This window comes from Dermacentor andersoni, chromosome 5 (assembly GCF_023375885.2).
Source record: "Dermacentor andersoni chromosome 5, qqDerAnde1_hic_scaffold, whole genome shotgun sequence".
Lineage (NCBI taxonomy): Eukaryota > Metazoa > Arthropoda > Arachnida > Ixodida > Ixodidae > Dermacentor > Dermacentor andersoni.
Window position 1 is genome coordinate 50,030,482 of NC_092818.1, and position 13,731 is coordinate 50,044,212.

General features: G+C 45.9%; 1 protein-coding gene across 1 annotated transcript in view; it reads left to right on the forward strand.

Annotated features, from left to right (window-relative positions):
* The window catches only part of LOC126530351 (cubilin-like), a 206,637-nt gene that overhangs the window by 79,793 nt on the left and 113,113 nt on the right, over nucleotides 1–13,731 (forward strand). The window contains exons 24-27 of the mRNA XM_072288317.1: nucleotides 1,395–1,745; nucleotides 3,149–3,314; nucleotides 5,591–5,701; nucleotides 6,840–7,058. Of these exons, the coding sequence (XP_072144418.1) occupies nucleotides 1,395–1,745; nucleotides 3,149–3,314; nucleotides 5,591–5,701; nucleotides 6,840–7,058 (847 nt within the window). The remainder of the gene's footprint in view (nucleotides 1–1,394; nucleotides 1,746–3,148; nucleotides 3,315–5,590; nucleotides 5,702–6,839; nucleotides 7,059–13,731) is intronic.

Sequence of the window (13,731 nt, forward strand, 5' to 3'; positions counted from 1 at the left end):
GAATCAGAGTTGACAAGATGTACGAATATGACAAGATGGCCGAATTTGATAATGTCCTCAAACTAGGTCAGCTGAGCTTCGGTGACCTGGCTTCGAAATTCGCTATGGTTAAGCATGCTGAAAAAGTGTGCTTTCCGTTTGTAGCTATTGACGGCACAAAATTGAGTATTATTATTTCTGGCTGATAACAGCACAACCTCGACAGGCTTGAGTAAAATTTGCTCCCCCCCTCAAAAAAATTATTGATATGTGTAGCTTTACTTTTTTAGTTATTTTGACAAATGTTATGTCAGGTTTCTCTATCTCTGACAAGAATCGGCAACTGCGAATATATCGGTGTTATACCAACTTTATCACGACGCCCAGGGCCATGAAGATATGCAGGAAAAGTGAGTGGAGACCAAGCACTTAATCTCACACTTTGTAGTCTCTCTCTGTAAGAGAGTGTAGGCAGAACATTTTCCTTTGGCATCTTCGGTTGGTCGTTTCGAAGCGAGCAGCGTTGTTTTCGGCAAATCAAAAGAGAGCGGGAGCCTCGCGTTCGGCTGGCTCTTTTTGATCGCTCACCTCCCACGTAGAGCGCTCTGCGGCGCTTCTAACTCTATCGATGTAGAGCGCCTCGAGCAGAGGGTGTTGCTCGAGGTCCTCCTGGCCTGCCGCTCCATACGTACAGGGTGAAGACAACCACGGCGTCCACTATACGGCGTTGGGCACACGAATGACGGATACACACGAGCGCCGGCAACGCGTGCCTACCACGGTGTAAGAATATTATTCTTACACCAGTGCTCCCTACAGCGTCCGCCAAAGGCATGTACTACGGCGTCCGCCATTCGCGTGTCAACGCCGTTGTAGACGCCGCGGTGGTCTCCGCCCTGTACGGAGCTGCGAGCGAGGATGACATCGAGGCACCGTATGTCGATGGAGCAGTCGTTGAGGTTGATGGAGCGGTCGTTGATGAATCAAGCGTCTTTCCTTTCTCTAGATCACTGTCATCATTCAGAGCGTTTTCACCGTGTCTTCACAACACAGCGTCACCGCTGTTGGCGAAGGACCACCATAACCTACGCCACTGCATGCTGGCGTCTCAGAGGGCCCACCGGCGCATCAGCCGTTTTTTTCCGGCAGCACCGGAAACTTCGGCTAAGAGAAATGGGATATTTGCTGTAATCACGTGGTTTGGCCTCGGCCGTTTCCTCCACCCAGAGTGAGTCACACGTTCGGCTTGCAATATTGTTCCTCCGAGTTCGAGGAATGCCAGATCTGCCCGACTCTGATTCGGAGGATGGTAGCGACCAGTCGATGATAACACCAGAAATTATTTCTCCTGCTCCTTCGTGGAACCATCACTTTTTTACTTATACGCGCCGTCACGTGCCCGCGTCCCATCGTAGGTGTACTCCGGGCCCGACTTCACGTCCCCCAAGATCGCCGAGATCTGCAGTGCCTCGAGCCGCACCAGCGAGCTCATATCGCACGGCAACGAGATGACGGTGCACTTCCGCAGCGACGTGTCGATACAGGGCAAGGGCTTCCGCGCCACCTACCGGTTTGACAGGCGCGGCTGCGGCGGCCGCTTCTCGACGCCCTCGGCGGTGATCATGTCGCCCGGCTACCCGGAGAACTACGACGCCCAGGACGACTGCAGTTGGGAGATACGCGTCGCTCAGGGTCACGTGGTGCAGCTACAGATACTCGACTTCGGCATGCCTGCCAGCACCAACTGCTCCGAGAGCTACCTGGCCGTGAGTACATGCGAATGGTGTTGCCCCAGTCAAACACGCCGGAACGAATAGCCAATTTTGATTTGCGGCGCTTCAATGCGCAGCGCGCTTTCATGCTTTTGTCGATCAGTGCGGAAACAGCTTTATCACATTGTCCCGCAATAAAAGAAAGGCGTACGCCATAAATTATAAGATTGCATCGTGTGAATGTACCTTCACAGGTGCCGTAGCACTGACGCCGTCGTTCGGGTTGTAAAGTAGGCAAGAGTAAGACGTAAGTGGTTCCGTCTAACTTTCACCTTCCAAAACAGCGCAGTAAATAAAACGCAAGACAACTCCATGTGTTAAGGGCTGTTTCATTGCACTTACGCAAAACATACAACTTAAGATAAAGGTAATGGCAGGAATCGCCAAGTGGTAAGGGACATGTTGCGCGAATGCTGACCTGACCGACGTCCTCACCTAAGAGCTAAGTGGTTGGTGGGAAACGGTTCATTAACGAACATGTTTGTACGGCTGTGGTATGTTCTAGTCGTATTGATCATTGTCGCATCAATGATAACTTCTGCACCGAAATTTACCTTCCCTCTTTATGTCATTATTTATTTATTTATTTATTTATTTATTTATTTATTTATTTATTCCTTCTCTACTGCGGCCTGAAATGCCATTACAAGAGGTCCAAGTAGTAATGACTCTAAGGCCTCATTCACGCAGCCGTCAAACGTTCCTTCGTGTCACCGTCAAGTCAAAAAAATAAATAACAACGTACAGCAGGCGCGACGTAGGAGTATACGAATAGGCAACCGTGGTGGTGACGTCGACAGCAGCATGGTTTTGTACAGTGTTGACTGACCGTTCCCATGTTCTCCTAAACTTCGATAAATATATCATCTACATCATGCATTGAATCTGGTAAATAATTTATGTTGGTGTAATGCTTGCATAAACTAAAAATAAGTGATTTAATAGTACATTACTAACACTGTCGCAACACCAACCAAACACGGTGACGGTGACATTTGTGCAGCCTATCCGCTCGCCGCTGCCGTTGCCAGCTAAAATGGCTGTATTTAGCGACAGCTTCTTAATTTCTGATTGGTCCATCTTGTAGGGACGGGGCTCCGTCATCGTGCTGGCGTCTGAAACGTAGAGCACCGCTATGCGTGCCGACGACGTGTTTTTGAGGACAAAACCACTCGGAAACCCTCTCCCCTGACGAAAACCGCGGCCGTGACTGTGAGGCCAAGGAACGTTTGACGGCTGTGTGAACGAGGCCTCAATGTCTGCCCTTCGTTGGCTGACAGAGGGCCGTGTTCAGTAGCTATTTGTGAACTGCCCACAGAAAAAAAAAAGCGTTGACATGGTGTTACTGTAGGATAACAATGCAGAAACTTGGACACTAAGCACTAAGTATGTTTCAGGTTTACGACAACATTCGCGCCGGCGGCGACAGAGTTTTGCTGCGTCACTGCGGAGACTCGCTTCCCGCTCAAGTGAATCTCACCAGCACCTCCAACCAGCTTCGCCTGCGAATGAAGGCTTCTGGGATCTCGGCTGGAAAGGGCTTCAAGGCACGCTACAGCACAGGCAAGTGTACCTTCCGGTATGCGCTTTCCACTTTGGCTACCCGCGGGCTGCCAGAGCCAGCCAGAGCGTCTTCGTTTTTCTCGGCTTGCTCCGCCCACTGCGCTATGCACTTCCGCCGGGCGTTCGTTTTGCTCGCGCTGGACGGTTCTGGCTACGCGCGGGCTGCCAGAACCTGCCAGGACGATTTTTATCTGGCGGCTGTCTGGAAGTTCTCTGGCTAGCAGACGATTAAAAGAGGTGATGGGCGCTCGCCGCCATCTTTGCGAGGACTTCACGGATTGCAACGCGGGCGCTTGAGGACTTAAATTTACCTCGCTCAGCCAACTGTTTACAGTCATCCTCGTATTTCCTTATTTCTAGCGCTATCTTTTTAGGTGCTAACGCTCCGTTCCGCATTGCGAAGCGGTGTGATACGAGCCGTGGTGAAGCGTTTGAAGCTTTTGTGTGTGTATGTGTGTGTGTCCCCTGATGGCTTCCTCGCGGCGATCAGCTGGCGCGCCGCGCTCTCATGCGTGCATGTTATCTGCATCGTGTTCCACGCAAGTTGTAGACGCTCATTCACATATTGCGGTACATTATGGCTTCGTCTTTCTCTGGTGGCGTTCCTTTTCACATATCTCGCGTATGTATATATCTCCTTTTTCTGCAGTTAGCGAAGGCTTAATTTGCACCTAGCCCGTGTTCGCTCCGTCTCTCCGCGTATGCTTACGTGGCAGCTCGAAACCGGTATGTGTTCGAACTGCAGGCCATTGATCTAAGAATACACTGATTGCACTCGGTACATTAGACGCACGTACATTGACGTATTGCTCTCATGATCGCGACCGATGTTGCTTTTTGTGTGAAAGGTTTCGTTGGTCACAGGCGGCGTGCATTTTCATGCGCCAGCCACGTCCCCAGCTCCTTGGGTTCAAAATGAGAAGTACCATCAGCCACGACAAACTTTCTGAAATCGAAGCCCAAGCAGGTCGGCACGAAATTTTATGCGTATGAGACATACCCGATCACCTGCTTTTTCATGTCTTGTGATGACACACCGCCAACTCATCAATGTCGTCGGTGGGCGACGTGATCGCTGCGAGCAGGGATCCTTGAGCTATCGCTTTCGAGTATACAATCACTTACGCGCGATTTCGCGTCTTGTCATTCGCCGCGTCGGAGGCCATCTGTTGCGCTGCGCAAGGCGAGGTTGGCCCAGTGCCCGTACTGCGCCAAGCCTGCGCGAAGTCGTGCGAAAGTGGTCGTATCACTGAATGCAACCATATATATTCAAGTTGGCAACGCATAAATGGGCCGACTACGCCGAGCGCGCGCCGACCTCGCCGGGCGCTGCCGTGTTGGTAGCATGTTTACATTTGGCCAGCTGTACCGGCGTTCGATTTTGCAAACTTCGGGCAGGTTCGGGTTGTCTTGGGATCCCAGCCCACGTGACTTCCTATCAGAACCGGAACTAGCTGGCTGCCATCTGGCTGCCAGCGGGCTGCCAGAACTCCGAAAATCGAAGAGGCCCGGTGTCTGGTAGAAGATTGCAGCGACTTGCAAAGGAACGGTGAAAATGCAGCTCAAACAAATCATCCGCGAAGAAAAGCTGGCAGAGCGATTCCGTGTACGTGCTGAAAGGCTCTACAACGTCATACTGCCATGAGAAAATTTTTATTCCACACAAATAAATCACTCTCCCCGGCAATTCGAGTAGCCAGTAGCCAGAGCGATCGGCGGGCACCCATCTTATATTCATTTCGGAACGTTTTGGAGAAAAGAAATCATCTTTGTTTGACCTAAGAATGTCCCTTTAATGCTTAAACATCATTTGGACGCCAAGAGTTCTCGCCGTTTGGTGACGTCGCGGGACATATGGGCGAAGTGGGCGCAGCCCAAATACTTTTGGCCAATAGCGGAAGCCTGATAGGAAAAATGGCGTCTAATCGAAAACAACCATTTTTTTTTTTTTTTTTTTTGCACAGCCTAATCCTGCATTATCAGTGTGTGTACGTCATATCAGATGAGGAGTTCTCGTGGTTTTGCTGGCGTCGCGTGACAGACAAGCAAAGTGGGCGTGGCCTAAAAAAAGTTGCACCAATCATTGCAAAAATTGAATCGCGAAGTTTGGAATACCTTTAGGTTATAGGGCCCGTACCTGGGGACTCATCGACTCATGGGTTTTTATTTTTCCTGCCAGTGAGAAGCTTTATGTCGCTGGAGCAGAGTGCCTGAGTGTGGAATCGGAGAGTATGCGTGTATAATGAAACACTGACGTTATGCATCTCTCGATGTAGGTTGCGGAGCTACGCTGGACGCGGACGAGGGAGGAATCTTTGCCACGCAGGAGTATCCGCACTTCAGCCCCGACTCGGACTGCACATGGATTATTCGCACATCGCAGCCAGGTATACTGATGAGCAATTCGGTTCCAGTGCATGCTAGTATTCGTTCCACATATGGCAGGACTTTAAAGTAAAACCTTGCACGGGTTCAAATGTTATGTCAGAAAGGCCATTCAGAGTGTAGCACTGTAATGTCACAATGCTTGCAGTGATGCTAAAGCTGTCGTCGCACGACGTGTGAGTATAATACAGCCTGAAAGCGTTTTGTTTTTGCCAGTGTCGGTTCATATTTATCAGAGGATGCGGACCGTCAACGTTTTCAGCACCGAAAAAAAATAGAAATAGGATAGCTAAACGAACATTAGTCAGGAAGCGATGCGCGTGCAAAAAGCACGGCAATAAGGTACTTCATTTTGAGGTTCTGTTTTATTTGTCCTCTCTATTACGTAGCCTACTCAAATTAAAAAATATAAAGCGCAGTTTGCTTCTTTATACCCAATTCCCCCTCTAGTTTCGTTCCACTGCGATAGTCACGGAGGTTGCACTTGTTCTTTCTTACACTTTTTGCGGAGTTCGGACAAGATTCCACGAAGATCTCACTAAGTCGGGCGATTCCTGTGCTCGATTCGGCATCGTATACTCATCTTATTTTCAGCTGAGGTTCGCAATGTTCCAACTTCCATATATTATGTAATCGCGTGTACTTGTTCGGCATCACCTATTCGTCATTCCGTATATGGCAATAAGTATGCATGTGTGAGAGCAATGCAACTAATTTCTCAACACATCTCTGATGAGCCAAGTCATGTACTAAGCGACATATTCAGATGATGCCCACTGCGAATGACACCAAGGAAAGCATGCAGGCAGTTAAAAAAATAAAATAAAATGTGGGGTTTTACGCGCCAAAACCACGATCTGATTGTGAGGGACGCCGTAGTAGGGGACTTCGGAAATTTTGACCACTTGGGGTTCGTTAACGCGCACCTTACTCTAACTACACGGGTGTTTTCGCATTTCACCCCATCGAAAATACAGGGGGTTAATTGTGTTTCTAATTGAAATACGATAGTAAGAAACAGAGAAAATTAAGGGGAGCAATTGGCACCTTTTTTTTCTCCACAGTGAAGTCATGTCGGTGCTTCTTTTTTCCCACTTCCGTTTCTTTATTATTACTAAATTTCAATTCCTCGATACACAGACGAGCAGGTGAGCCTGACGATCACGCATCTGAGCCTGCCGACCAACGAGTGTGCCCATTCGAACGTCACGGTGCACGACGGGGACAGCACCGACTCTCCCGTGCTGCAGACTCTGTGCACTGCTCAGCTGCCGCCGGCCATCGTGTCCCGGGGAGGTGCACTACTGGTGCACAGCTCGCATGCGGTGCTCAGGGCCGCCTACAGCGCATTCAGTTCCGGTGAGATCGAATTCACGAGTGATCCTCTGTCACAAGTGCGCGAACCATGGCGACAGCACATGGTGTCATCTAATGGCGATACTATGAACACTGCAGGCATTATTAATTGGATTCATCATGTTTTTAGTATAAATTGAGTATCCCAACAATAGTTACGGTGACCTATTTTGACGTAGCATTATAGATAACGTAAAACAATCGATGATGAGAACAAACGGTGCAAACCAAAGAACGAAGAGAAGATAATAATAAACAAAATCTTGGTGTAGCTTGACGAGATATCCAGGGTCATATAGATATACGCAGAAAGAACAGAATGTGTGACACACTGTTACGCCGAGTCCCAAAGAGTTTCTGTAGGAACACATGAGGTTGCGACGTGGTCCGGGATGCGCGGGCACACATAGAAAAATGACGCACATATTTTACAGTATGTACATACCTATAAAATCGGTGAAAGTGGGCCGAACTACACAAAACGCACAACGAGAGGCGACAAACATCAAACGCAGGGCGGGTTCTTCAATCAACACGAGCAGCAGCGTGTCTTGCTGTGGAACACGTAGTGACGCATGTATAATCGTAACGAACACGCAAGCTCTGTCGTTCGACTCGTCGATCAACTACCTCACTCGTATTGTGTCAATTAAGTTTTGCTTTTTTTGCGGGCACAATTCATCCGATAGATGGTTCCACTCGTGCACCCAACGTCACGCTAGGAAAAGTCATAACTTCTCTGAAGGCAACTCGACCAGGCTTAGACATGATACACCCCACAACGGTAAAACTTGTGCCACGTGATTTGTCATCAATTCAGTCAAATATAATAAATGAAATGTTCGAGTACGGTATTTTTACAGGCTGCCTCAAGGTCGGAAAAATAGTTCCAATTCAGAAAAACAGGTAGCAGAGGTTCTATTAAAATTACCATTCAATCTACATACTATCGTTCTTTAGTAAGGTAATCGAAACACTGTTTTATAACCGTTTAACAAAATACGTCTAAATTTGATATGTTGTCTCCTTAGCAATTCGGTTTTCGCCAAGGCCTTTCTACTGAACTTGCAGTTCTATTTTTTTTTTTTACTGACCGCATCGAACAAGCAATAGACAGCGGTATGTCTGTCGGAGATGTATCCATTGACAATACTAAGTCATTTAATACCATTAGCCATGTAATTTTGTTGCACAAACTTAATTACTTTGGCATATCTGGCCCCACTTTACAGTAATCGATCCCAAATTGCTGAAATTAACAATGATCGATCTTCAGCAAAAAAAAAAAAAAAATCGGAGGAGACTTAAGCTTCGCCTTTACGAGTGCAACGCGGTAGCATTCCAAGATCCCTCACTGCTTCTCACGCTTCCTGGCAGCAGGAGCTTACGAAACCGTAATATTTACTGGGAAACGCTTGATAGATGTTACAGATGGATGAATGGATGGATGTTATGAGCGTCCACTTTCGAAAGGGGTGGTAGGTTGCGTCACCTATCTCTTGCTATTATATTGCCTAATGTCCTTCTTATGTTAAAAAAAGAAAAGGCAAAAAACTCCACGATGAATTCACATTACCAAAGTTTCTGAACCCCTATTGTGAACTTCGTTTATACGCCTCCGTTGTTTGTCGTTTCCCTACTTTTCTTCCACCTATCTTCCAATCGCCTCTTACTAATCTCTATTGGGGACATGTTTACTTTCCCCTGCTCTCGCTGAGCCGAAGGGCTCAGAGTCCATTGGTGCCTAAATCGACCACCGGGCAGCTATCTTCACATTCTAATAAAACATGCTCCATCGTTTCCCTAGGTTTACCGCAGCAAGCATATGCTTCTTTTTTTTTCTTACATCTCACTTTATAAGTGCGTGTTCTAGGACGTCCTGATCTCGCTTCGGAAAGTAATGAGCTTCCCTTTGAAATAGCATACTTTGTTCCTTTCCTGACCACGTTTTTTCGTCTTCAGTAGTTACTCATAGCAGGTTTGTTTTCCATTGCCGCCACCAATGAGATTATCTCAGCTTCTCTAACTTTCTGCTTGACGCTCTGTGTTGCTGTGTTGCTCGCCATACAGGCCGCATACTTGCTGGTAAGCTTCCTAGTTTTTTTCCTCCACTGTGAATCAATGTTATTCCAGTACAATACCTGAACACTCTCCCAGCCCATTTATTTTCTTGCGTATTACTCAGTCGTTCTTCGTAATTAATTTTACTGTCAGCTTCCCTCACTTCAAAACTTGTCCAGCCCGTATCATCCTGCACAGCTTCATTTGTAGTCTTCCCGTGAGCGCCCAATGCGAGCCGTCCCACTGACCTTTGGTTGCCATCGAGTCCTGACTGTACCCCTGATTTCAAGAAAACCGCATTTCCAAATGTAAGGCCTGGCACCATTACACCCATCCACATACCCCGGAGCACCTTGTACCTATTGTATCCCCATAGCGCTCTGTGCTTCATTATGGCCGCATTTCTCTTCCCCTTTACTGTTATTGTGTTTTCTTGTGTTTCCATATATTTGTTGCCTTCGTTTATCCATATAGCGAGGTATTTCTATTTGTTTACGTGAGGTGTTTCCTGGTCCTGTATGGTCACTGTTTGTTCGCTGCTTTCATTGAATACCATATCACCTGATTTTTAACGCTAAATTTCAGACCTAACATATCGCCTTCCTGCCCACAGATATTAGCCAGATGTGGCATATCACTTTGCTTGTTACCTAGCAACACAATGTCGTCCGCATAAGATAAACCTGGAAGCTGCTGCTCTACTACTGTACCCGCCTGTTTGTATGAAAAATTAAGCCCGATATTACTTCCTTCTAGCGCCCTCTCCATCCTCACCATGTACATCATAAACATCAGTGAGGATAAAGGGCACCCCTGCCTCAGTCCCTTGTTGATATGAATTTTCCCCTCGCTCCTCATCCCTTTCCATTCAACGCAGACGGTATTTTCTAGGTAAATTTCTCTCAAAAGCTGTATACGATCGTCGCCTAAGCCTTCCCCTTCCAGAATATCCCACAAAATGTTCCGGTCTACGTTGTCATAGGCTTCTCTGATGTATAACAAGGCCACATATAATGGTCTGCTTTCTACTTTTGATATTTCAATGCACTGAGTAAGAACAAATACGTTATAATCTAAACTCCTACCTATTCTGAAGCCATTCTCCCATGACGGAGGTGAGCGCCATCTGGAGGTGTTGCAAGAAACTGGAAGTGCCGCGCTATGGCCTCCGAGATAAACGCGCGCGCCCTGGCTGGCGTGCGCAAATTTCGGCGGCCATGGCCGCTCTATGAAAGAAGAGGGGTTTGTGTTTAAGTTTCCTCGTAACTGAGTTATGTTTACTCGTATATTCAAATTACAATCCGACGTTATCATGTCTGCAGGTTGTGTTTATATTGTACTTTACAATGTTTCCGGCGCATCTTACTTTGAGGAATTCAATTATTTCAATGACACGTTCTGGGTCACGCGGAGAGACTGCGTGATTGTGGTTCGGAATTATTTTTCGCCAAACGACGCCCGACGCCAACATCGGATTTTTTTCGACACGGGCCCCTTAACGCTCTCGCGTTAATGATTGAGCAAGATGTTCCCCAGTCGTCCATTCTTCGACCTCTACTCTTCCTTTCATACATTAATGATGTGCCTACAGTATTTTGCCACTCTAGTTGTATTTTATATGCAGATGATACTACCATTGCTTTTCGGTCGATCAATCCCACAATTCTATTCAGTAAAGAACTTAGCACCGACCGTCGCAATGTCTAGTCTTGGTGCAAAGCAAGCTTGTTGCATATTAATCCTTCTAAGACCACATTTGAGGTATTATTGCAGCTCAAGGTGGCGTTTGCTCGAGGAATCCACCAGGCCTATCGACGAATATGTCCAGTAGTAGGAATGAAGGAAAAAAGGGTTTATTTGACGTTACTCACACGGCTCCAGTTACGGAAGCCCACTCCATGCAGGAGCATGTTAAACGTCCGAGTTCACATCAGGACACGTCGGCCCCCACTACACGAAAAGTCTCCCCTTTTAACACCGTCGTCTTCCCTACGTGAATCGACTAGGTAATCCGATGACTGGTTGCGTTACCACACCCATGCTATCACATCGTTCCGCAACACCCTCCCCTCCGAGGGTATGAAATAGGGAGCAGGATAGCAACCTGGGAATACAAGGGCGAAGCCGTTACCACGGTAACATTCGGCGTTCGCCCTCTTCATCATTAGTTCAGGCTGTCAGGTAGTGATAGGGGCCTTTGGTGGACCCGTCAACAGTCGGTGTCAACGCTGCGTTGACTTCTGGATAGGAGCTGATGGGTGTGTAGGGTTGCCTCGTGGCAAACGTCTAATGAACGCCCTTGACCGTGTTGAGACATAACATTATTTCACTCCCCCCAGTTACGCATAAGCTTTAGCTTAGCAGTTTTGCTTACTAATCATGCTCTACCTCTGTCTTATAGTACAAAGTTTCTTGGCGTAACCCTTGATAGGCACCTCAAATTTGATTGTTGTGTCATATCGCTGCTTCAAAAGGTTTCTTTTGGAATTCGTGTAATTATTAAAACACGTTTCTACTTCGAGCCCCACTTTATTTTGTCATTATATTACGCCTACTTTCATAGTCATCTTTCTTACTGCGCGTCATCCTGGGGCAACACATATAACACACAGCTCAAACCCCTTTATCACTTGCAAAATCCAGCTGTAAGACTTATGACATTTAGTCCATTTGGGTCATTCTCCTCTCATATAGAAAATTTTAAAATCCTTCCTCTCTATGAGCTCTCTTGCCATAAAACATAAATCTTCATATTACGTCTTCTACGTAAAGAAGTAACTGTTGAAGGTTTCACTGCTGAACATCTTACCGATATAACAAAACCAGATTTGCAGAGCGACAGACCCTACTGCTCCCAAAAGCTACAACTATGGGAAACAAACCACTTTTTTGCCGCAATATCAAACTGGAATAACATTTTATTTGAAATCAAATTACGTTCCTCATTGCATTCGTTTTCTATTTTACTGAAAAAAGAAATTTAATAAAAAATACCTGGTTAATTGTTACTGTGCATCTTGTTCTTCTAGATATATTTATTGGTTTCTTTTATCTCTTTCTTTCTTCTCTTTTTTTTAGCTGTGTTAGTTTGATAATTTTCTTTCTGTATAGTCTGACGCTTGGTTGTATAAAATGTTTTGTTTAAATTATGTGTAATATCTGTAAGCAACTGACTGCTACAGTTAAAATTTAACATTATTTATACTTTTTATTAGGGCGTCCCCCGACAGTCTTTAACTTTGGTACACCCTATCGTGCTATTTGTTTTGTACCTGTTTAAATGTACCACATTATTGTGATAAATCTAACAGCACTTCTAAAGCGCACAAACATGACGTATGTTACGTGGCTCTCAAGTATGCCCCTAATATGTGAGTAGGACTTTTGCAAGACCTTCATAAACATTGTAACAAATTCACGTAAGATATAAACAAATACATCAACTTTGTCCGCATTGACTGTTCTGACGGATGCAATTCACAAAACTGCAGTATTTATTTCTGGTATAGAATTACGGGTTCGTAAACATCGTGCTTATATATTTTTTTCGAACTTGCAGATATTCGGTTATTCTTTTTTTTAATCCAGGTAAAAAATCTAAATTCCGCTTTCACCAGTAAAACTAGAATATAAATTTTTCTCTCAACTGTACCACATTTCATAAAAATTGGCTCAGGGATTATCTCAGGAAAGCGTTTCTGCGTTTTACATGCAATTGAATAGGCTCCATCGGAGCTGGGCCCGAGCTAAAGTTGCACCAAATTTGTTGATGAAGCCTGTTACACTTAAAACAAATATTTAAAATCTAGTGACTGTTTTGAGGCGTACTTCTCATTTACGCCTTCAATTTTTTAAAAAAAGATAGCTTAAGTTAGCAAATTTTCATAAAACGAGTATATCACGTTTACAACTCTGTAGCTCAGCAATGAAAAACGATACCGCAATTCTGTAAAACGCACTTAATAGTACCCCTAAACGCATAAAAGCGCGCTGTCGTCTGTTCACGGATGGCATGTGGCGAGCGCGTCCACCGGTACCATATATGGAAACAAAGCTCTGCATAAGCGGAGGCTTCTCTCTGGCGACCGCTGTGGATCGCGCCCATGCGTCACCCACGTGCTGCCTTTCGCAATCTCCCGATCAGCGAGGCAGTCGCGTCACACTTCGCTCCGATTGCAATGTGCCGCACGAGACAGATTGTCCGCCCCAGCCAATATATCGCGAAAGGAAGACACGAATAGAGCTGCGCTCAAATTTGGCGTTAGAGAGTATCGTAATCATTGGTGAATTTTCGGTCCAGAGTTCGTGATTTGTGAACTTATTGGTTCATTTTTTCTCAGCGTAACGATTTTGGGAAATTTTCACAAAGCATCTAGGGTCAGTATCAGAGTTCTGCTACCTAAGTCACTAAAATGTAACTTTCTCTTTAAAGGCAACCAATTTTCATCTAATAGGTTCTTTGTTTCACAAAAGCATTTCTGCGTGTTACATGTATTTCAATAACAATATTGGAGTTGGCTCCGGGCTAAACCTTCCTGTTTGGTCTACACAATAATGCTTCGTCTTGCTTGTAGAAATGCAAAAATGGTCCGAAAAGGACAAAATGAAGATTCTG